The following is a 24,658-nucleotide window of genomic DNA, read 5'->3' as shown; positions in this document are numbered from 1 at the left end:
CCTCAAACGCAGAACCAGCATTTGGAGGATATGTATCCTGCCACCCAATAAAGGCAGCATTATCACCAACATTATGTAATTTAAACACTAAATCCCCAGCATTCCTAAAGATAAGATGCTCTGTTCAAGTACCTTAAAACTACCCAACCCTTTCTCTTTTTTTAATTTATTGGACTAAGACTAAGTAAACTGAGGTCTACCACTAAATCACCTAACTAACCAAGGACAAGTCAATTTTCTTTTAGTGGTAAAAATGAAGAAATGGCTTTTCAAAGTTCCTTGCTTTGAGGATAAAATGAATTAACATATGTAAAGCATATAACTAACTAGCATATAGGGTTACTTAAGTGCTAAGTGTTCTTGTGTGGAAGGCCTATGCCAGGAAGGGCAAGATCATTATCCTATGGAGAATTACCTGTTGATTCAGAACCAAAATTAGGGTCCAAGGAGGCCTGGGGAATTTAAATCTGTATCTCTAGGTTTTTCATCTTATCTTTAGAAATAAATTAAAATGTTTAGGGGCACCTAGCTGGCTCAGTCAGTAGAGCATGTTGACTCTTGATTTCAGGGTCGTGAGTTTAAAGCCCCATGTTGGGCATGGAGCCTACTAAAAATATATATATATATATAAATAAAATGTTTAGAACTCTCCCATGTGAAAGACATGGAACAAGCACGGAGTCTTCCAAAGGGAAAGAAAGCCAGGCAAAGCTCTGCCAAGTAACAGCGGGCCCTTCAGGGCTTGTGAGTACAAGTTGTTATAGATATCATTCAACCATGATATCTGAAGGCAGAACCCAGCTTTATGTATTTCCTACAGAAAGCAGAGTGCCAGGCACCTAAGTGTTATACATGTGTACTCTGGAAGCTTACCTAAGTTTAGTTTCTATAACCACTTCATCTTATTATACTTTCACAATCATGTAAGGGCATATGAAGCACTCTGTCAACTATAAAGTGCTATAGCAATGTTAGTTACGTAATGAAATTATGTTTCTTAATGTCATCTTGCCTCAGCAGTGTTTGAGAAAACCAAGAAAACAGGTCTTGTCCATACAGTGACCTGAATTTGAAAGGAAAGTAAAAAATGGGGGTGGGGACACAGAAAAATCTTATAGACCTACATGACAATAGCAGGAGAGTCGTGTTGAGAATCCCAAGAAAAGATGAATTTCAGGGGAAAAAAAACAATCAGGGACTTCACAGAGACCTTCATTCCCTCTTAATAACCTTCAAGAACTTGGAAATTACATATATTAGTGTTTTGCTTAATTCTATATAAAGGGAAGCAGTTCTGTTATCTGCAAGATTTTTTTCCTTAACACATTAGATAATAAATCTTACTTTTCTGTATATTGCCTCAAAGTTTCAAGTCTCTATGTTTTATATACACAGGTTTTTTTGACGAAAATTAAACACTTTATTTTTATTTTAAAGTTTTTGTTTTTAAGTAATCTCTACACCCAACCTGGTGCTCTAACTTACAACCCCGAGATGAAGAGTTGCATGCTCTACTGAGTCAACCAGGTGCCCCAAAATCAAACACTTTAAATAGAGAATAAACTGGTTTCGCTACACCTAAACTTTAGAGTCAGTCATCTTATATAAGCAATCTTCTCCATAACATGTCAGAAACCACATCTGTTTCAGTACCTGTGTATAAAGTTCTAGAAGATTTGATGGATTTGAACATTCTTTGTCTTCTCCACACAGAAGTTTCAATTTTTCTAGAGCTGCAGAGGCCCGAATTAAAAAGTGATCTGTAAGAGATAAAAATGTGAAGATTATTTCATATAGTTTCAAAGTGTTAAAAACGGTGTATCTGAAATATTATGTTACAGCATTGAAGAAGCAGCATGGTAGTAATATCTTTTGTAAAACATGAAGTATGTCATAATACCTAATACTTCTTAACAAATTTATCATGGTATTTTATTCTGAAAAGCTAGAATGAACTTCCTAGGTCCAGCTGTCATTTCATAAATGTAATTTGTATTTTCATTTTCATAATGCTGCTTTTATGATGTTCACACACAATGTTTAAGTAATAAATTTAAAACTTTTATTGGAATAGTACAAACAATACACATAAATCTATAGAAAGGTCTTCCACTGAACTTACAATTTCATAAATGTATTTTCTAAAACATGATTAAATCAAATGCCTCATAAAATGTAAGCTCTGAGCAATTATAACTTTATCCTGTGCTTATGTATTTATGTATGTAAGTAGCTGTTACAATTATAATCCACCTGCATATTTTATTCCTTTAAAAACCTAGAAATGGAACAAATTACCTAATTCCTTCAAAGAAGGAACTGAGTATTCTAATATGTCCTCTAAAAACAATTCACCCTCCCTCCCCTCTACATTGTCTAATTTCTCCCCTTTCTCTAATGTCATATTCCCTTTGCTTCTATGGTTTCACTTTTTCTTATGGATTTTTCCTCCATAACCTACAAAGTGTCCATACCAAGGTGCTATCTATCTACCCTTCTGCACCATCTCATGTCAAATTTAGACACCAAAGTCCTTGAGTTTGCCCCTCTGTGCTTCCCTTCTGAAATATATACCCTTTCCAACACTAGCCAATGGACAGAAAATGTAATACTTGGTGCAGGCCCATCTGATCCAGCTTTAGCACTTACACAAATAGATAAGCTGTTCACTGTTGAAGTAAAGGCACGACCAGCTTTAGTTATGTCTGCTGGTAATCATACTATGACCTCAAGTTTTCCTAGGGGAGGCCTAATCTGTATCTAAACCAGACTGATTGCTTTTAAAGTCCACTATTCACCTGAACTGCCCTCCCATCACTCCTCAGCCCCGAAGTAGCATCTATACAACCCAGAAAAAAATATTCTACTGTGAAGTGAAATTGTATGGAATATGGCACTCCTTATGTGCTTCTTTAGAAACTGAGTTGATATTTTCTTCTTTAAATTGCAAGATTATTTTAAATGTAAAGACTTGCACTGAATTCAGTAAACCATTGCTGAAGGAGTAGCTCACATAAACTTATCAGTACAGGGGAGGGGGTTACGGCTCACATTTTAGCAAACTTTTATAAAATGCAATACTTTTACTGGAACCATTCAGTCAAAGAAATGATTGGCAAGGCAAAGACAAGTGATTCTTACATTATCCTGAAAAAAGTCCCTCTCATGGCATACTTCCATAGAGTAAACACATTGTGTTTGTACAATGAGAAATAAACAAAAACTGACTTAGTAATAAAAAGAGCATTCTTAGATGGAATATGTGGCTGCATCTGATCTAATTTGAAGTAGAAAATAGGAACTATCAATCCTTATAACCTAATATAAATAATAGTTGCTACATTAAAGGGCACATTTTGAGTGAATATTATTTTTGTTGTGTGGAAAAGAATGCCAAGTTCAGGGGCACCTGGGTGGCTCAGTCAGTTAAGCATCCGCCTTCCGCCCAGGTCATGATCTCTGCTTCTCCCTCTCCCTCTGCCACTCCCCCTCCACTCTTGCTCTGTCTCTTGCTTTCTCACTCTCAAATAAAATCAAAAAAAAAAAAAGAATGCCAAGTTCAGTTCAAACATGAAACCATGTTTTAATTAAACTTCATAAAATAAGAAAATCTTGCTATTAATACTGATTAACAGCTCATAACATGGACCACTACCATTTTAATTTTAGTAAATTTTCACAACTTTAAAGTCTTCCAACAAAGAGCGCCTGGCTAGCTCGGCTGGTAGAGCATGCGACTCTTGATCTTATGGTTGTAGGTTTGAGCCCCATGTTGTGTGTAGAGATTACTTAAAAATAAAATCTTTAATAAAAATGAATAAAGTCTCCCAACAAAAATATGTAGCACTTTACTTTTACTTCCACCCCTCATTCTAGTCTGGATAAAAGAACTCTTTCATGGGAAAATGAGAAGGGCTTTTGGGTTCAGTGATAAATGAATAAAAAACACTCTTCGATCTCTTTAGACTGGTTTAAATGGAGCTGGGGTGGAGTGGAGATCACTGTAGTGTAAGGTAAGGTAACCTGGATACACTTCCAGGTAATAGCCACTACAGTCCATAAACTATTCTCATGAATCCTGGTATTTGCTTACCACACATTGAAAAAGAAATCTTCAGGGTGATCTGTGGGTTGAAGAACATACTCCTAAGAAAAGATAATCCAGCAAATAATCTTCACTGGAACTTGAGCCATTTCATTGTGGACCCTACTCAATAAATTCACCAACAATCAATCCTCTGGCAAAATGTTCCACTACTATTTTCCTTAAGTCTGATGACAATGAGTCAGTCCACAAGAATTTAAAAACCTATCTGTAGTAAAGGCTCAAAACTCAAAAATAATAGGAAGCTGAAATGTAATAAAAGAGAATTGAACTTAAAACTAAAAGTCGAAGTAAATAAATAAATAAATAATAAAAAATAAAAGTCCAGGTAATTCTCTAAGCCAGTCTGTCCTAAGGAAACCACTTAGACATTTCCAAACAAGTGTTCTAACACTAACAGAGCCCTTGTGAGAATTGAGGTGATGTATATGGAAGAATCATCCAAACTATACCAGTGTAAAGCTCTGCTGTAGAATACTATTTACAGTTGGGTTTAGAATCCAAAACAGAAGATGGAAATTTATAACGCAGCAATGAAAAAGTGTAACTGTTATGCATGCCTACCTATCTTTACTGCACCCAAAACCACCATTACTTATTTGTGTACTGTCAGTCAGCTTCAACCACTCATTTAAACTTTTGTACTTTTATCCAGATTTTAACCTTTTCCCAGTTGCTATCAAGATAAAGAAGAGCTGGGCGCCTGGGTGGCTCAGCTGGTTAAGCGACTGCCTTCGGCTCAGGTCATGATCCTGGAGTCCCGGGATCGAGTCCCGCATCGGGCTCCCTGCTTGGCAGGGAGTCTGCTTCTCCCTCTGACCCTCCCCCCTCTCATGCTCTCTGTCTCTCATTCTCTCTGTCTCTCAAATAAATAAATAAAAAATCTTAAAAAAAAAAAAAGATAAAGAAGAGCAGCACGGATTTGACTGAGATGTAAGAGGTTTTCATAGGTTATGAAAAATGCAGTTTCGACGCACATGCCTTGGCATAAGGCAACGTGAGTTCCTGGGGGTGGACAACCTACCCTGCAGCGAGGGTCAGAAGCGCAACACCTCGGGTAGCTCTGGTCTGGGCGCTCTACGGACCACAGGCCGAAGCCTCCAAGCCCCTACTGGCGTAGAGTGCCAGCTTTGAAATACCGCCAGCCCGCCCGCCCCCCTCTCCTCCGCTCCCTCACCATCTTCGCCGGCAGCTTCGCTAAGCTGCTGTATGTGGGCCTGAGCCAGGTCCCCGAGCTCTTCCACTCGCCTCACCACACTGGAACCTGCGGCCGCCATGGCCACAACGGGCGGGCGCGCCCCAGCCACGTGACTGCGCCTGCCCGCGGTCAGCTGATCCCCCGGCGCAGGCGGAGCGTGAGGGCGGAGCTCGTTCGGTTGGTGGGAGGGAACCCCAGCTCCGTAAGGGGGCTTGCATAGGCCGGTAAAGGTGGTTACTGCTTATTTTCTTCCTCTCTGTCTTCCCCTCCCTCCCACAATCCGGAACAATAGGGATACGTTGGGGGCGGGCATGACGTCAGGGCACGCCTTTCTGCCGCCCCCTCCTCTAAACCAATCGGGAGCTCTCCACGCCCTCACGTTGGTCCAATGGAAAGCCCCATTTTCTCGGCGGGGCGCTGGGTGGATGCGACTGGCTGGTGGTGTTTGGCTGGCCGACCTCGCTGTTAGGTCTCTGGCCCGCGCTGCAGCTGTAGTCTATAGGGCAGACGGGAAGGTCCGGAATTAGGATTGTCCCCTTTTGGCCTTGGAGTGAGGGCGTTGCCTAAAATGAAATGATTATAACCCACTGGTCAGAAATGGAAAGGCTGACAGCCCCCTTGCAAGCACATATAAGTCTTCAAGAGGTTATTGTGTGTCTGGGTGGGGAGCTCCAAACACTAGTGGGTGTTCCTAGTCTACGTGTTGGAATGTCGCTTTTCCAAATCTTAATTTTAGCACCTGGGTTTGTTTTATTTCTGAACTGCATTGGCTAGGTCGTATTAATGTACTTTAACCGTCTCGCGTCCAGTAGTACCAAAATTTTGCATTTACGAAAAGTTCCATCACCACACATCTCAACCCTCAATGCGTCATGTGTGAAGTTCATCCTCTCGAGAGTGAATTTCAAAGCACTTAGTCAAACGAGTCTAATTTCTACTTTTCATTCTCTATATTCTTGCCTCTTGTCAAACAAATCGTAACTAGAGTTTTGTTTCTCAATTTGACAAAGTACATCTTGAAAAATCTCTTACTTTTTATGAAAGGTAGTTTTTCATTTAATAGGCAATACTAAAAATAGGGAAATAATGTGTTGTGATTTATGTGATTGATCACAATGGCTTCCTGGCTGACCTTTGTAACAACAGTTTCTTTCTTCTTCAGTTGACCCTAAACATAGGGGATGGACAGGAATCATGTATTAATTTTCTTTCCTCGGTGCCTTCTACAGTGCCTGGCACATAATGAGTATTGAGAAGATGTTTATTAGTTTAAAATTCCATGTTATCTTGTCAGTATATTACTCTCTAATCAGGAATGTAAAGGTCAGGAAGGTTGCATTATATGATCAATGTGGCTAAAGAAGCAAAACTCTAATAAGCATTTGACACTTCAGTGTATATTTTAAATAAATTTACAATTCCAATAATTCATTCAACAACCATGGACTTTTAGTAGGAAGCATACTTGACACTGGGAATTATCGCTCAACAGATAACTCAAGTGTGTGTGTGTCTTCAGAGAGAGTTGGAAGGGATGTGAGAGCACATAGTACAGCCCTTCATTTCCAGATGAAGAAACTGGACAGAATTTGACTATGAATTTCTCTAAACCTTACAGTACACGATTCTGTGATTTGTCCAAGATCATACCAAAGTAAGCACCAGAAGAAGAGTGTCTCACCATCGATATAAACAGGTAACAGCCAGCCCTCACCAAGAAAGGCACTGAAGAAAATACTTGAAGCCAAAGAGACCCTGTCATAAAAAAAGAAAATATGAGTAATTTTCTCCAATTTTATAAGTTATTTTTTACTTTAAAAAACCTATATTATAGGGGCACCTGGGTGGCTCAGTCGTTAAGCGTCCGCCTTTGGCTCAGGTCATGATCCCAGGGTCCTGGGATCAAGTCCCACGTCGGGCTCCCTGCTTGGCGGGAAGCCTGCTTCTCTCTCTCCCACTCCCCCTGCTTGTGTTCCTGCTCTCGCTCTCTCTCTCTCTGTCAAATAAATAAATAAAAATCTAAAAAAACCCAAACAAATCTATATTATAAAAATATAATGCTAGATTTTAAAAACTTCTCAGAGAAATCAACTCATTATGAATCTACCAAAATATCTTCTAAAATAAATAATTGATCTATTTGTACCATTGTCCTCATCACTAATATATAATTGGATAAAATCCAATTAGCTAAGAAGAACTTAATTAAATTAAATCAAATTTAGAACCAGGAAGACTTTTTGGGTCTTGGAATGTCTCTCTAGTTCCCTCTACTGACAATGTTTAACACTGTATCAGCTTACAAAAAAATATTTCAAGGGCCCATACATTTTTTCATAAAAGAAGCAAAAAAAGGATAAATTTAGAGCTGATAGGCAATAAATCTATAACCAGAACAGTCATAGCATATGCCATGACTCTGAGTTTGGAAATTGCTTGGCAGTTTGGAAGATTGGAAGGAGGCCAAAAGCTCCTGGTGATGAGGGAACAGAAGGCAAGCTGAGGACAAACCAGAGCTGGCACCCTACCACCCACACCCACTGATATATGTGACATTCCTCAGGCACTCCTGGCTGCCCTAAAGGAAAAACAAATGGTTAACTGATAGAGATCACAGTCCTGCAGGACAGGAGTCTCCCTCAGTTTACAAATGTCCTAGTGATTTACAAGGAAGAAGCTTTCTTATCAATAACCTAACTTCCAGAGACCCATAACTCAGGTTCTTGAAGCCCTAACATCACCCTCCCCTACATGAAATTGAGGGAGGCTTAGGCAGAAGGAAATGTAAATAAAATTGAATTTCTTTTGAACCTGAAGCCCACTGACAAGGACATGTGATAGGAGGAATGTAACATTTCTCCAGGAAACTCCCAACTGTCTTCATGTTAGTGCCTCATTAGAGGGAAAAACAACGTTGGCTTGACAATAACGAGGCCTCCAGTATCCTGACAGTCTTTAGCATATGACAGTCCTTCTGGACACCCTCTTTGTCCTCACCTCCCCAACTCCTGAGTATATAATCAGCCACTCCTCAAGACCACAGTGCAGCAGCTCTTTCTGGCCACGGGTCCTGTTCCCATGCTTTAATAAACCACCATTTTGCACCAAAGATGCCTCAAGAATTCTTTCTTGGTCGTCGGCTCTGGACTCCACCCCAGTGAACCTCACCTATATTCCAAAACTATAACACTGGTGTGAGGGGGGAAAGTGGAACAAGGTGAGGCTTAAAGGCTATCTCTTGAGGTGAATGCCTCACTCACAACCATGGAAATAAACTCCAAACCCTGGAGTGAGCTCCTGTTGGCCATGTCTATATTAATTGACCCTGTCTTCTGGCCATAGCCAATTCATTTCTTCAATTAGGCGGTCAGGCACAGGTGTATGGCAATAAGACAGAGCGGCCTTTGTGGAGATAGATCGAATGGTAGATAGTAGATAGATCTGGGGGTAAAAATTTGACAGAAGCCAAGCCAATCAGATTCTTTCTCCTGGTACTTTGAAACACTGAAGAGAGAAGCACAGAGACAAGACTAATCATGCAAATGTAAGCGCTCCAGACAGAAACCCACCTGCTGCTACAGAGGTTTCTGGGGGAGGACTTGGTTTCTTTGCCTCCCTAAGTCTTAGTTGCTCAACTTTTCCTATCAAGGAAAAAAACTATCAGGTTTCCCGTATCTTTATCCTGAAACTAATTAGAGTCAAAATACAGAATGGGTATATGTTAGTAGGGGCATATCAGGCAAGGCTTCTGATGCCATGTTAAAGATTGTAGACTTTATCTTTTTTTTTTTTTTTTTTTGAGAGAGAGAGAGAGAGAGAGAGAGAGAGAGAGAGAGAGAGAGACTGTGGAGGGGGAGGGGCAGAAGGAGAGAGAGAGGGAATCTTAAGTAGGCTTCACGCTCAGCACAGAGCCAGATGTGGGGCTCATTCTCAATACCATGAGGTTACGACCTGAGCCGGAATCACAAGTGGAATGCTTAACCGACTGAGCCACCCAGGCACCATTAGGTAGAATAATTTTGACCGCAGGTCTCAGAAAAATCAACTACAATCTAAACAATGAGGAAATATATGATTTGGAAACTGAAACCCAGAGGTAGGACAGGCTTCAGTGCTGACTTAAACCGCAGCCCTAGCTCCATTTCTCTGCAAGTCTCTTGGCTCTGCCTTTTTTGTATGTTGGCTTAACCCTCAGCCTGACTGTGAAAAGGCTGCAGCCATTACAGGCCACATATCTAAGGAAACTACCATCAGAGGAAGAGACAGGCAGTTACTACTGAAAGCTCTCACAGAATTATAAGGAAGAACTTTTCCAGAATTTCAGATCAAATATTTCCTCACATTTCATTGGTTCAATCTGGTCACATGCCTGGTCCAGAACCAATTACTGACAAAGGGTTAAAATTACTCTTATACTGACCAGGTCAGTATCAGTCAGGGTTCTCCAGAGAAACAGAACTGATGGTGGGGGGGGAGGGAATCTACATCTACAAATCTATCACAAAGATAATCTCTTTAAAGTCAACCGATTAGTTGTTAATCACATCTACAAAATACTTCACAGCAACACCTAGATTAGTAATTGATTAGATACCTGAATACTCTAGCCTACCTAGGTTGACACATAAAACTATCACAAGTTCTATTTCTGAACCTGTGAGGAGTGTGTTGAAGAAGGGTAGAAATAAAAACCTGTACAAAATTGGGGTTCTGTTAGGAGGAAAGGAGCGGATGTCAACTAGGCAAGCAAAAATAACCGCAACTGACATGGATCATAAATAAGTCCCACTACATCTGTGATCTCTGCTAGTAACGCCCAAATTGATGACTTCTATTTATAATGATGAGCATTTTCTCATGTTGAAATTGTGACCATATTAGAGAGTCAAGTTTGGTAAGTGAATTTATAATCAGTGTAATGTTTGGAGAGGCAGACACACATAACAAAGGGCTTTTTTCTTTCTTTCTTTTCAAGATTTTATTTTATTTGAGAAAGAGTGAAAGCAAGAGAGATCACAGAGGGAGAGGGAGAAGCAGATTTGCCGCTGAGCGGAGAGCCCAAGGTGGGGCTTGATCCCAGGACCCTGAGATCATGACCCAAGCCGAAGGCAGACGAGACGCTTAACTGGATGAGCCACGCAGGTGCCCCAGAAGGGGCTTTTTTCAATTAGAAATTGTATCAGTGAATTAGAATTATGAGTTATAGACAAAACCACAGAGGCTTAAGATAGATGCTCATTGCTCTCTCAGATTCAAGAAGTCTAGAAGTTTTCAGTCCAGAGTTGTATAAACACTCCGTGGTGTCAGGGTGCCAGATTTCTTCCATCTCGTTTCATTGCTCTGCCACAAGTGTTTCCTTCCTAGGGAAGGAAATATCTCTTGATCTGAGGTGGTCTGTGGAAGTCTAGCCATTATATTCATATTCCAGCCAATAGAAAGGAAGAAAGGCAGATCATGTTCCTTCCTTTGAAGGGCATTTCCTGCAAGCTGCATTGACCATTTCCACTTATATCCAACTAGCCAGAACTTAATCACATGGTATAAGAAGCTAGAAAATGTAGGCTTTGGGCGCCTGGGTGACTCAGTTGGTTGAGCGACTGCCTTTGGCTCAGGTCATGATCCTGGAGTCCCGGGATCTAGTCCCACATCAGGCTCCCTGCTCAGCAGGGAGTCTGCTTCTCCCTCTGACCCTCCCCCCTCTCATGTGCTCTCTCTCTCTCTCTCTCTCAAATAAATAAATAAAATCTTTGAAAAAAAAAAAAAAGAAAATGTGGGCTTTATTACAAATAGCCCATGAGCCTCCTAGGGTGACCAACGATCCTAGTTTGTCTGGAATTTAGGGCTTCCATGAGACACAAGGTTTTCAATGCTAAACAGTTGGTCACCACAGTTCCATTACTCTGGAAAGAGAGGAGAATGGATATTTTCCAACGCCACAATCAACTGGAAGCTTTTTCGTTGTAACAGATAAGAAATTAGACCTAAAATGGCATAAGCTAAAAACAGAAAAAACAACAACAACAACAATTTATTGAATGATGTAACTGAAAAACAGAGGCCCAAATAAAGTCATTAGAACCAGGTCTCTCTCGAACTGCCTATTCCCCTTGCCTCTCTGTTGGCTCCATTTTCAAACAGGTGGTACGGATGGTGGCAAAAGGCTGCCAGCAGCATTGGGCTCCCAACTTTAAATTAGAAACCAGTCAAAAAGAAGAGCTTTATCTCCTAACAATCAGAACAAAATCTAAGAGCCTGGTCCTCATGCGCCTGAATTTGATCAGCGGCTCATCCCTGAGCCCATTACTGTCCCCAGGGCATCACTGTCCCTTGGAGCAGGTGGGTCCATCTCTCCCTGCCAAACTATTAGACCTGAAAGCGAAGAAAGGACGTTTTATTTTAAAAACTGGCGGGACTGAGAAAAGGGTGGTTGGAGCTAGCTACTGAGCAGCAAAAACACAAATGTTCACTACAGAAGGCATTGTATGGTCCCCAATCCCTTTGTAATGCCTACGATATCTGAAAAGCAGAGAGATTGAGACCACGGCCAGAAAGAAAACGTTGCTCTTTCATAACCAACAGATGCACAGGAGGTCTAGGTGATGCCGTAATATGGTTTTAAACAACCTCTTCTGTCTGGCTTTTCCTTCCTCATTCCTGTCCCACATGGTCCTCATGGTTTTTATCAATCCTTTACTCTTATTCCCAATGAGCTTTAACCAGTTTTCCTAAGTAGATACAGAAGATTAAAAACTTCAGATTCTTCAAGTCCCTAACAGGAAATCATCCAAAGGGCCAATACACCCTTGTTCAGTCAATCTGACCACATTTTATAGTTTAACATCAGTGGTATTATGCAGTCTCTATTGTTTTTCTCAGTCTTACCAAACCCCCTCCACCATACCTGCACATATATCCTGCATAATATATCTTATGTGTGTATATGATATTAATATAACATGTAATTTTTTTCCAATTCAGATTCTGAGGCAAAAATACATTTTGGTCCATACAGCATGACTTACAGCTCACATAGTAAGTCAGAGTGGTAGTGGTATCAGGAAAGAATTACTTGGGGTGCCTGGGTGGCTCAGTCAGTTAAGCGTCTGCCTTCTGCTCAGGTCATGATCTCAGGGTCCTTGGATCGAGCCCCATATCAGGCTCCCTGCCCTGAGGGGAGCCTGCTTCTCCTTCTCCCCCTGCCCCTCTCCCAGCTTGTTCTTTCTCTCTCTCTCAAATGAATAAATAAAAATCTTTTTAAAAAAGAAAAAAAGGAATTACTTTACTGTTCAAGTAAATTATATTTGTGTAGCACTTTTAACTTCCCAGAGAATTCCTGCACCTTATCTCTAAGTCTCAACAACTCAGTGAAGCAAGTAGATATATTATTTTCCACGTTTCATAGGTAAAAACCTGAAGCTCAGAAAAAGTTAAATGACTCGCTTAAGTTAGCACAACTAGCGAGTGGTAGAGATTAGAACCTCCCTTCTCTTGGCTCCTAGATCTCTGATCATTCCACATATGTGCTACCACCCTCACCTTCTTCCCCATCTCTCCACTTTCCAAAACCTCAGCTGCTTTACCACTGGCCCTTTGGGGATGCTCTATATCACACTAGTTACCAACTGTGCCTTCAGACTATGAGAGACCTGTGTTCGAATACCATCTCCTCTTCTTACTTCTCACATCCTTTCTGCCCTGTTTAACATTTCTCACTCTCACGATTTGGCTACCATGTATACAATGTATACAATGACACCCAAATCTCTCCTATCTCCAACCTAAACCTCTTCATTGAGCTTCATACTTCCATATGCTGTTACATGAAATTGCTTACGGGGTATTTCAGCTGCAAATGCCATAGGCATTTCAAATTTAAAATGTCCAAACCTGGGATTATCATTTCCTACCTCATCTGTGATCCCCCAGCTCCTATCTTGGAATCATTTTTGAATCCTATAACTCACTCAGCCCCATTCCAGTTCCATCCAGTCAGACACAAAGTTCTGAATATTTTACCTCCTTTCCTTTCCAGGGAGAGGTGAGCAACTATCCAACCAAAGTTTTGAGTAATATCTTCAATTTTATTAAGAGGATGATTGACCCATTGTGGTAGATAGAGCAATGGTCCCACAAACACATCTATGTCCTAATTTCTAGAACCTGTGAATGTTACCTTACATGGCAAAGGAAAATTAAGGTTGCAGATGGAATTGACATTGCTAATCAGCTAAACTTAAAATAGGGATGTTACCCTGGATTATCTGGGTGAGCCCACTGTAATCACAAGGGTCAAAAGTGGAAGAGGGAGGCAGAAGTCAGAGTGACGCCCGATGAAAAGAACTTGACTCACCTTTGCCAACTTCAGAGATGGAGAAAGGGGGTTATGAGCCAAGAAATGTGAGTAATCTCTAGAAGCTGGAAAAGGCAAGGAAACTTGTCTAAGGTCTCCATTCGGTTTATATTAGTTTGTCACAGATTGCCACAAAATCAGTGGCTTAAAACAGCACACATTTATTTTCTTATGGCTCTGGAGGTCAGAATTCCAAAATCAGTTTCAACAGGTATCAACAGGGCATATTCCCTCTGGAAGTTCTAGGGAAGAATCCATTTCCTGTTTTTCTCCAGCTTCTAGAGCTGCATTTTTTACATTCCCTAACTCACGGCCCTTTCATCTGTCTTCAGAGTTAGCAGTGTGGCAGATTCAAATCTTTTTGTGCTTTTATCATATCACCTTCTCCTTTCTGAAGTCAAATCTCCTTACGTCCCAGATTCTTGTAAGAATCCAACTTCTAATTGTTTGCTCCCAACTCTTAAAAGACTTGTTAGAAATTATTCATGCCTAAAGGACAAGCAGCTTTTTTATTACTATTGGACAGACCGGTGCGGTCCAATAGAACTTTCTGTGATAATGGATATGGCTTATACTTGTGCTGTATTTCATACAAATTGAATCATATATGGTCTTTGTGACTAGTTCCTTTTGCTTACATAACATCTTCAAGTTCATCCATTTTGTAGCACGTATCAGTACTTCATTCCTTTTTCTTACCAAATAAGATTCTATTGTTTGGATTTACCACATTTGTTTATCTAATCATCTGTTGATGGAAATTTGGGTTGTTTTCACCTCTGGCAATTAATATTGTTATAAACATTTCTGTACAAGTTTTTGTGTGGCCATATGTTTTCACTTTTTTTAGGGTAAGAAATGACTGCTATGTCATATGGCAACTTTATGTTTAATTGACGAACTGCCAGATTGTTTTCCATTTTACTTTCCTACCAGTATGTAAGGGTTCTATTTTCTTCACATTCTCGCCAACACTTGTTATTATTTCACTTTTTGATTCTAGCCATCCTACTGGGTGTAAGTGGTATTGTTTTTGATGTGGATTTCCCTAAGGAATAATTGTGTTGAGTATCTTTTCATGTACTTATTGGTCATTTGTGTATCTTCTTTGGAGAAATGTCTATGCAGATCTTTTGTGCATTTTTAAATAGGCTATTAAAATTTTTATTATTGACTTGTAAGATTTCTTTATATATTCCAAATAGAAATCGTTTATGAGATGTATAGTTTGTAAATATTTTCTCCTATTCCATGGGTCATTTTTCACTTTCTTAATGGTGTCCTTTTTCTTTTGCTGCTTATATTTTTCGTGTCATATCTAAGAACCCACCACCAAATCTGAGGTCATGAAATTCATCTGTGTCTTCTAAGGGTTTTACAGCTTAGCACATTTTACATTTAGGTCTTTGATCCATTTTGTGTTAGTTTTTGCTTATGGTGTGAAGAAAGGGTCCAACTTTATTCTGCATGTGGATATCCAATTATTGGAAAGACTATTTCTTGCCCATTGAATAGTTTTGGCATCTTTTTGAAAATCACTCGATAAGTTTGTTGATCTTTTTACCTAGTTATACTACCCATTATTGAAAGTTGAATATTGGAGTCTCTATTATTGTTGAATGGTCTATTTCTCTCTTTGTTTCTGTGTTTTTACTCCATTTATTTGAAACTCTGATGCTAGCTACATATATATTTATAGTTGTAATATTTTCCTGATGGATTTTTCTTTTATCATGATTTGATGGGTACACTTATGAAAGGTCTGGCTATGGGGAATACCTCTGTTCCTCTTCCTGCCCCACCCCTCAACTAAAAGGATGTAAAAATAAGCCTTCTCTAACATGCAGAGAATCTAGTTTTTTTATTACTAGGGTTGACTTTCAATAGATAATTCAATTATTATTGCACAGCTATTCAATTATTGTCAGAAAGGAGGGCCACAGATTATTCTAAAACACAAAAGACATAATTTTTTAACCTAGTCATTTAACTATGACAAGAATGTGACTCTCTTGTTTCCAAATCATTAGATTCTAGCTCTTCTCTAAGCAATGTCAAAAAAATATTTATTACAAAAACTAAACTTCTAGGGGTGCCTGGGCAGCTCAGTTAAGCATCTACCTTTGGCTCTGGTCATGATCCTGGGGTCCTGGGATCAAGCCCCACATCTGTCTGTCTGTCCTCCCTGCTCAGTGGGGAGTCTGCTTCTCCCTCTCTCTCTGCCCCTCCCCCTGCTCCTTCTCTTTCTTTCTCACTCTCTCAAATAAATAAAATCTTCAGAAAAAAACAAAAAACAAAAAACTGGACTTCTAGTCCCTTGAAAGAAAGGAATATATTTCATTCCTTCTTATACTTCTGCTGTGTAGAAGTGAACCTGCTCTAGAACAAATGTCTGATGACTTGAAATTTTAAAATTGTTTTTATCACCTCTTCAGGAACAGATATCTATAGATATTTAAAAAAGAAGGTGGAGGTGATGTACCTTTTTATCCACAATGAAATAAAAGAGCATTAATTATAAGAGCATAAGGAATAAAGTCAAAATCACCTGAAATAAAAGTAGCTACTATTGAAATTTCTACAAATATTCTTCCAGGCATCTATGAATAAACAAAAGCAATTTTTTTTTTTCATAGAATCATACCGTCATAGGGCTTTACCCTGATTTTTTGACTTGTCAATGTTTTGGAGATATTGAAATGTGTCATTCTTTTTAATATTTCAGGGTCTACACAATTGAGAGGTTAAGAAATTATTGGATAATTGTTGATTCTTAATTTAAAAAATTACACAAATAGTATGTAATTACATATAGTAAAAATTAAAACAAGGCAATGCAGATAGATGGAAAATTATAAATTCCCCTTCACTTTGGACTCCTACTCTCTCTAACCTTCTAGAATTACCACTGTTAAGAGTTTAGTTTCCTTTCAGATATCTTTCTATGATTTTCCATACAAATACCACAAATATATAATTTTGGTTTATTCCTCTTCACATAAATGAAATCACATCATACACATTATTCTGCAACTTGATTTCTTTAACAATATATCCTGGTGAAGTTTTCCTGTAAGTACATGTAGATCCCTCTTATTCTTTTTAACTACTGTGTAGTATCTCCTGGTAAAGATATCTTTGAGTTCCTCCCAGTACTTTCCTAACTGCATTCTAGTGAATAGCACTTCAATATTTTTAGACTGGTTATGTTCTAGGACTAGTCAGTATATTTGTCCATTCTATCCTTTAAGCATTCAGAAGTGTTTTGTTAGACATCAATAAAGGGGCCTGCAGGTTACTCTGAGGTAGGCAGAAAACCCACAGTGTAGATGTGCCTGGAGGGGAGCACAGCTCAAGACTACTGGACACTGACTAGTGTCCATTCATGGTTTATAAGTGGGGAGATGTTTATCTTGTTGATTCATTTATTTTTCCAACTTAATAGCTTTATTTCATTGAAGTACATGTAGATGCCTTTCACTGAAGGCCGCCACCCCCATTCATCTACAGAGAAGTACATATTGGAAGATTATCACTGCCATTCCATTGTGGGCCGCCACAGAACGATTAGTGTGTGATGTGAAACACAACATCCAGTCTCCTGAAACACTCCTTGGATTCCCAGATTGAGGCTGGAGAAGGCAAAGTTAGTAACCAAATCGGAAATACGTATTTGTATGTATATACGTATATATACATATAAAATACTTAAACATGTAAATTTTGTAAGAACCCTTCACATGAGATAGACCCTCTTAACACGTTTTTGAATGCACAATACAGTAATATTAACTACATGCACAGCGTTGTAAAGCAGATCTCTAGAACTGACTCACTGTGTATACCTGAAACTTTGTACCTGTTGCACAGCAAATCCCACATCCCCTCTCCCCAAGTCCCTGGCAACCACCATTCTACTCTCTGCTTCTATGAATTTGACTCTTTTTAGATACCTCATATAAGTGGAATCACACAGTATTCGTCTTTCTGTGGTTGACTTACTTCAATTAGCATAATTCCTCCAGGTTCATTCATGTTGTTACATATGGCAGGATTTCCTTCTTTTGTAAGGTATGCATATATCACATTTTCTTTATCCATTCACCTGTGAATGGACATTTAGGTTGCTTCCACATCTTGGCTATGGTGAATAATGCTGCGATGAATATGGGGGTACAAATACCTCGAGATCCTGAAATGGGTATTTTGAACTCACATCAAAACTACACGTATAGTGCTATTAAAGGTTAATTAAAAGTTATACAATATTTTAAACAATGACAGAAAATACCTGAAGTCCTGCTCTCATTATATGTATTTTTTTTCATTTTTTCAGTGGTCTTTTTCAGTTTTTGGCCTTATGTGAAACTATATAACACAGCTGTGATCATTATTGAATACAGTTTGAATTCTGCTTTTTACAATTATCCTAAACATTTCCACACATACTTAAAATTTTTCCTTTTTAGTGGTGGCATAATAAAACTTTCAAAATGATGTACTATAATGTAATGAATTGGTTCCTATGGCTGGATAAGTGACCCTGACTTCTGCTCTACTGAACAGCTAAAATAATAAACATGGAACATGATACAGAAATAAATAAAGAGTGTCACAATCTCTTGGCAGCATTTTTTTGAAATATATTATCGCAGGCATTAATAGTTTTCTTAGAGCACAACTAGTGGGATTGTGCTGCAAATAAATAAATAAATAAATAAATAAATAAATAAATAAAAATAAAAAAAATCACCCAGTGAACAGGTACATGAAAAGGTGCTCAACATCATTCATCATCAGGGAAATGCAAATCAAAACGACAGTGAGCTAACACCTCATACTTGTCAGTATGGTTACTATCAAAAAGACAAAAAATAATAAGTGTTGTCAAGGATGTGTAAAAAAGGGAAACCTTGTACACTGCTGGTGGGAATATAAGTTGGTACAGCCACCGTGGAAAACAGGATGAAGTTTCCTCAAAAAATTAAAAATAGAACTATAATATGATCCAGCAATTCTACTTCTGTGTATTTATCCAAAGGAAATGAAAACACTAACTCAAAAGATATATGCATCTCCATGTTCATTACAGCATAATTTATAATAGCCAAGGCAAGGAAGCAACCTGTGTCTATATGTTCATCAATGGATGAATGGATAAAGAAAATGTGATATATTGTTTTATATATATGTGTATATATACATTTTATGTATATGGATCTATACAAAATTCAGCCATAAAAAAGACATTGTTGCCATTTACAACAACATGGAGGGAACTTGAGGGCATTATGCTAAGTGAAATAAGTCAGACAGAGAAAGACAAATACTGTATCATCTCACTTGTATGTGGAATCTAAAAAAATGAAAAACAAACAAAAAGCCCCAAAGTCATAGAGAACAGAATGCTGGTTGCCAGAGGGGGCAGGGATTAGGCAAAATGGATTAAGGGGGTCAAAAATTACAAAATTCCAGCTATAAAATAAATAAATCATGGGATGTAATATACAGCGTGGTGACTATAACTAGTAATACTGTATTATATGTAATTTTTAAGATCTCATCACAAGAAAAAAATTGTATTTATATGTGTTGATGGCTGTTAACTAGATTTATTGTTGTGATCATCTCACAATATATACAATTATCAAATCATTATGTTGTATGACTGATACTAATATAATGTTATATGTCAATTACACCTTAACAAAACATTTTAAGTGTATATCTTAACGTTTTAGGAAGATGACTTGTTTATTTTATGATTATCAGAGGCATTTATAAGAAATAACCTAAGTTTCACTTACGTTCATGAAATAAGATTTAGTTTTGCTTACATGGCTTAAATGATTTTGTTTGCTTAGGGAATTTTCAAGTTTGGTCTCCCCTTTGCACTTTATTTATTTATTTATTTATTTATTAAGATTTTATTTATTTATTTGAGAGAGAGAATGAGAGACAGAGAGAGCATGAGGGGGGAGGGTCTCCCCTTTGCAATTTATTTATTCATTTATTTATTAAGATTTTATTTATTTATTTGAGAGAGAGAGAGCATGAGAGGGGGGAGGGCCAGAGGGAGAAGCAGACTCTGGCTGAGCAGGGAGCCCCGATGCGGGTGATGCAGGTCTCCAGGATCATGACCTGAGCCAAAGGCAGTTGCTTAAACAACTGAGCCACCCAGGCACCCCTGCATTTTATTTTAATAATAGGAAAGAAGGCTTGAACAAAGACTCCATCTCGGAAGGCCCTTGGTATATATGGGGAACAGAAGATGGGCTGAGTTAGCTAAAACCACAGTTTCCAAACATAATTAGTAAATGTTTACTTTCAAATAAAATTGTATTTATAACCCAAATAATATAAAATAGATAAAAGTGGTACTCTATAATTTAAATGTGATTTTTTCATTTTAATTGTGAAATATTTTTTCTGGTATAAATGAAGTCAATGAAGATAACAAAGCTCTTTTGATGAACAAAAACTTTGCAACCATGGGGTTAGGCCTGATGGTTTTCTTATTTTTGTTTTTCTATTTGGGTGCACAATACTAAGAAAATTCTGATTTATATTGCAGCTCGCCCTAAAATCCCTAAAATCTGTTTCAGTTAAAGTAGATCAGAAGCTTGAAAGAAAAGTAGCGGACAGTGTTTGCTTCAATAGTCAATCACTAATAATATTGATTACTTCTTGTTTACATATACAAATGGTGAATATGAAGTGACCAAAATTGAAAACAACTTCTAATGCTATCTATAGTATGACATTATCATGAAGTGTTTTAGGTGTTCTTGTTGAAAAACTACTGTGCTGTAATGAGAAATAATGCTAGGCAGTAGATTTGTCTGAGCAGGGCATACAAGTATTATACATCTATACAAAATTATGTGTCAACATGCAGAAGTGAAAATGATAAAAAGATAAGTACAGAGCCTCAGCCTTCGTTATCACTGACTAATATTTTAAGTTCAAGCATAGGCATCGAGAGGATAGACTTTATTCTAAGGTTTGCCTCCCAATTGCAATCTGGTAAGCTTTAGGATGTTGAAATCAGAGATACATCACAACTAAGTGTACATGCTACTGCTTTGTTAGGATTGATAGAATAGCTGGAAAATAATTTTCGATTTAATTTCAAAATATAATGTTCGTGGAACCTCTGAAGTACTTCTATAAAGCTGTTAAGGTTATATGGTTTGCTGAGCCTAGATTAGAGAGATCTTGGCTACAAATGGATGTTGAACTTTAATCTTGTAGCCTATGAGGATTCCTGAAAAGTTCAGGAGAGTGTGTGAGAAGACTGAAGCTGTATTGGAAATGATCATTTAAGAGGTGGTTAACTCTGAGAGAGAAAAGAAGTTTATCTAGGAAGTGACTGCAATCAAACAGATAAGAGAGAGAAACTGAAACTGAAGTTGGGTACTTGGGCAGAATGAGGGAAACGTGGGTGTTAGGGTCAGCTGCAAAGACATCTCATAAAAGACGGAGGTGTAAAGATTAAAGCAGTCTTTAATACCATATAGTCCAGGGTTTAAATCCTGCCTGATGTTTTCCAGTTTATGAAAATATAGAAAGCATCTGAAAAATAGATAAGTTCACAAGTTTAATCTTCTAGCACCTGAATACTGCAAACAGACACTGGTCTGGACATGACCCTACATCTTGCATTCTGAGGCTCTTTTCAAACTCTTAACCACGGGGACCCCCCCCCACCCCAGTTAGAGAATAGCAGAGCCGATATCTGAACCCAGGCAGCCTAGCTACACACACAGTCCATGTTCTTTACCATTTGCTACCAATGTCTGTGGTGTGAATTCATCCTGTGGAAGTTAAGAGGCAAGTGCTGAATAGCTCGAAATATAAAGGAAATAATGCAGGAGGAAGAAAAACCAGAGGAGATGATCCCCTTCTATGCCAGGGTAGGAACCTTAAACTTTGGATCTTACAGGCAGTGGGGAAAATCACTGAGGGGTTTTAAGCAGAAGTAACACAATCAGAATTGAATGCATACAAAATCGCTCTGGTGTGTTTTGCTCCTTTAAGTTTCTTTAGCACCTTAATGTAGTAATGTTCATTTTCATTCCTGGAGTTGAACCCTCTCCAAACATTTTTTTTTTTTAAGATTTTTATTTATTTATTTGACAGATAGAGACACAGTGAAAGAGGGAACACAAGCAGAGGGGGAGGGAGTGGGAGAGGGAGAAGCAGGCTTCCCGCTGAGCAGGACCCTGGGATCATGAGCTGAAGGCAGACGCTTAACGACTGAGCCACCCAGGCGCCCCTCTCTCCAAACATCTTATGTATTTATTTTACTTTTTCTTCCCCTACATTGTGAGTAAAATTTAATTCACTTTTTATCCATTGAATATTAAATGCACATTAGTTAATACAAGGCACTGCTTCAAAGAATCTATGAAAATAACACATAAAAGTAAATTAGGAGATGATTTGCATTATAAAACAATACATTTACAGATTTATGTAAAATTTCAAATTTATGTCTTTCAAATCCACTGGAGGAAAATTATTTGTCTGAAGGGATTTTTTTTCCATATATTAACAAACCATTGTATGCAATGAAGCATGCATACTTTTTTTTTAATTGACTCAAATGACCTAGTTAAAAATTCCTGTTACTGGGGAGCCCGGGTGGCTCAGTCGGTTAAGCGTCTGCCTTCGGCTCAAGTCATGATCCCAGGGTCCTGGGATCAAGCCCGGCATCTGGTTCCTTGCTCAGTGGGGAGCCTGCTTCTCCATTCCCCTGCTTGTGCTCTCTCTCTCTCTCTCTAATAAATAAAATCTTTAAAAAAAAAAAATTCCTATTACTAGTTATGCCAGTCAAACAACTTTTGAAAAACAAGTCTTCAGATGCCCCGCCCCTGTTTAACAGCTTGGAGGAGTAAATACTCCATCTGAGGGCAGGATGTCTTAATGAGTAATGAGACATGATGCTAATAAATAGTATATGCTAATAAATAGTATCTTAGGATAATTTAAACAAAAATCCCTCAAGCAGAGAATGACAATTTACAATCTAATTTTGACAAATTATCTATACTCAATTGATAGAGAGGAGATATAAATATATATACACACACAAATGAATGTATATATGTACATAAATAACATAACACATGAGATACATATATATACACATACATAAAATGACATAATACAAAATAAACTTTCCTTATTGCATCTCTGGAATCAGACCTTTTGTTTAAAAGATTTGAATTCAATTCAATTCTTCCAATTTTTAAGAATGGGTAAATTAAGCTGTACACGATTACAGAAAGAAAAGTTTCCAGAATATATTTGTCAAAAACTGTCCTTCAAAGCAAGGGGGGACTATTCTTATTAGTTCAGAAAAATTCAGATATTCAAAAAAATAGGTTTTTTACACAGACTAGAATTGAAATGGCTTTGTGGAACCAGGAGGGAAATCTGTACAGAACTTTTCCGTAATTTGTTCAAGTTATTCCTATTTTATCTAAAAAGTATAAAACACAGCCAGTGAACTACCCAAAAAACAGTAGTGTCTTGACCATAGAGTAGTGAGGCTGATTTTTTTCTCACAAGAATTAGAGTCACACAGAGTACAAGACTTGAAATATGTGTCTTTAATTTAGCCAGAAGCAACAGAGTGAGACCAGCCAAGAAGAGTGAGTCATATGACCACAGTTAGACAAAGTTGTTTTCCATTTCATATGCCCTCTGGAAGGGCGAAAGTGGAAAAGCAGACCCAACTGTGAATGTTAGCTTTTTCACATTCTGTAAGCTACAGTACAATAGATAGCTGCTGTATTAGGACTAGTAATGGGACTTAAGTTCTAATACCCGAGTTTCACCTCTTTCCAACTTCTTAAGATGTGTTGAAAATTCAGAGCATTACTAATTTCTCCTAAGGTAATTGGATAGTCTAACTTGGTATCCTATTCCCTCATTGATTTTGATTAAAATAATATTCATCAGGGAAAAAGAGCTAAAAGAATACAGTAAAAGGGCAAATGCTGTGATTGTTCATTGCATTAGGTGTACTTGCTAAGGGAGCTAAGGTCTCATTTAATTTCCTTGCGTGCTTTGCAAGTGCGTGCCGACGCACCTGCCTGGAACGCGCGGGCGCGGGGAAAGACTCCGCCGCCACGGGGCTGGGGAGCTTCCCCCGCCATACGCTCCAGCTGCACCCGGCTTACGCTACCGGCCGGGCCCCTCCCAGCCTCGCGTCTCTCCAAACCTGCAGCCTCAGTGGGCGAGCGAGGGGAGGACGTCATCGACGGGCGGTCGAGCCTCCAACCCGCCCCTCGAGCGCCTTGCCTTCCCTCCCTTCGCGTTGACGCCGCTACGGCCCGGCAGCGCCCCTATACACTCACGCGCGCGCCTCAGCGCGTTGTCTCCTCCACGCCCGGCCCGGAACATGGCGGCTCTCAAACTCCTCTCCGCCTGGCCCCCGCTCTGCGCCTCCGCCCGCCTCACCCGGGGCGTCTGGTCCAAGGTAACGTGCCAGTGAAGAAGGCCACGCAGCGGCAGAACGCAGACGAAACCCCACGTGGTGCCCGCGTCCTCTCCCCTGCCTGCACCCGCCCGCTCCAACCTACGAGTTAGCGTCCGTGGCGCCGTCTCCGGGGCACCGAGACGCGGTGACGCCTGTCTTGCCTCGCTGCTCCTTCGGGTGACTACTTTTGCGCGGTTCTGCAGCCGCTTCCCCCGGCCGGGCGAGAGCGGGTGTAGAAGCACGCGGAGAGAAGCTGAAACGGGGCAGGAGGGCGTCTGGCAGCGCCGCCGCCGCGCCCTTCAGGGCTCGCTCGCGTCCTCCGGGGCACGCGTCCTCCCGGCTGGCATCTCCGCCTGGCGAGCAGCCTCTCGGGAGGGCGCGCCGGTCGAGGGACGGGTAGGGGTGACGGCAGCAGGGGACAGGTTTGCACTTTGCGTTGGGGATTTCGGGGCAGGTTAGCCACCGGTCCGCGCGAGTTGGCCGTGGAGGGGGCGGATGCTGGGCGTCGCCGGGGTG

At 39.5% G+C, this 24,658-nt stretch overlaps 2 protein-coding genes across 6 annotated transcripts in view; one reads left to right on the top strand and one right to left on the bottom strand.

Moving 5' to 3' along the window:
* The window catches only part of RIMOC1 (RAB7A interacting MON1-CCZ1 complex subunit 1), a 39,268-nt gene extending 15,170 nt beyond the window's left edge, over window positions 1-24,098 (bottom strand). For both annotated transcript variants that reach the window (XM_036067263.2, XM_036067262.2), the window contains exons 1-4: window positions 24,021-24,098; window positions 6,985-7,058; window positions 5,283-5,866; window positions 1,654-1,760 (exon numbers count right to left, since the gene is read on the bottom strand). In XM_036067263.2, the coding sequence (XP_035923156.1) occupies window positions 1,654-1,760; window positions 5,283-5,382 (207 nt within the window). In that variant the 5' untranslated portion in view covers window positions 5,383-5,866; window positions 6,985-7,058; window positions 24,021-24,098. The remainder of the gene's footprint in view (window positions 1-1,653; window positions 1,761-5,282; window positions 5,867-6,984; window positions 7,059-24,020) is intronic.
* OXCT1 (3-oxoacid CoA-transferase 1) overlaps window positions 23,963-24,658 on the top strand; it is a 171,800-nt gene continuing 171,104 nt past the window's right edge. Inside the window, exon 1 of one of the 4 annotated variants that reach the window (XM_078066684.1) lies at window positions 23,963-24,142. In XM_078066684.1, the coding sequence (XP_077922810.1) occupies window positions 24,065-24,142 (78 nt within the window). In that variant the 5' untranslated portion in view covers window positions 23,963-24,064. Of the gene's footprint in view, window positions 24,143-24,172; window positions 24,320-24,658 lie in introns of those variants that run through there. The other 3 variants (XM_078066683.1, XM_078066682.1, XM_078066685.1) reach the window with 3 other exon arrangements.

This window comes from Halichoerus grypus, chromosome 2 (genome assembly GCF_964656455.1).
Source record: "Halichoerus grypus chromosome 2, mHalGry1.hap1.1, whole genome shotgun sequence".
In the NCBI taxonomy this organism is placed as follows: domain Eukaryota; kingdom Metazoa; phylum Chordata; class Mammalia; order Carnivora; family Phocidae; genus Halichoerus; species Halichoerus grypus.
Note: the sequence above shows the minus strand (reverse complement) of the source record. Positions and strands in the feature narration are given on the sequence as shown.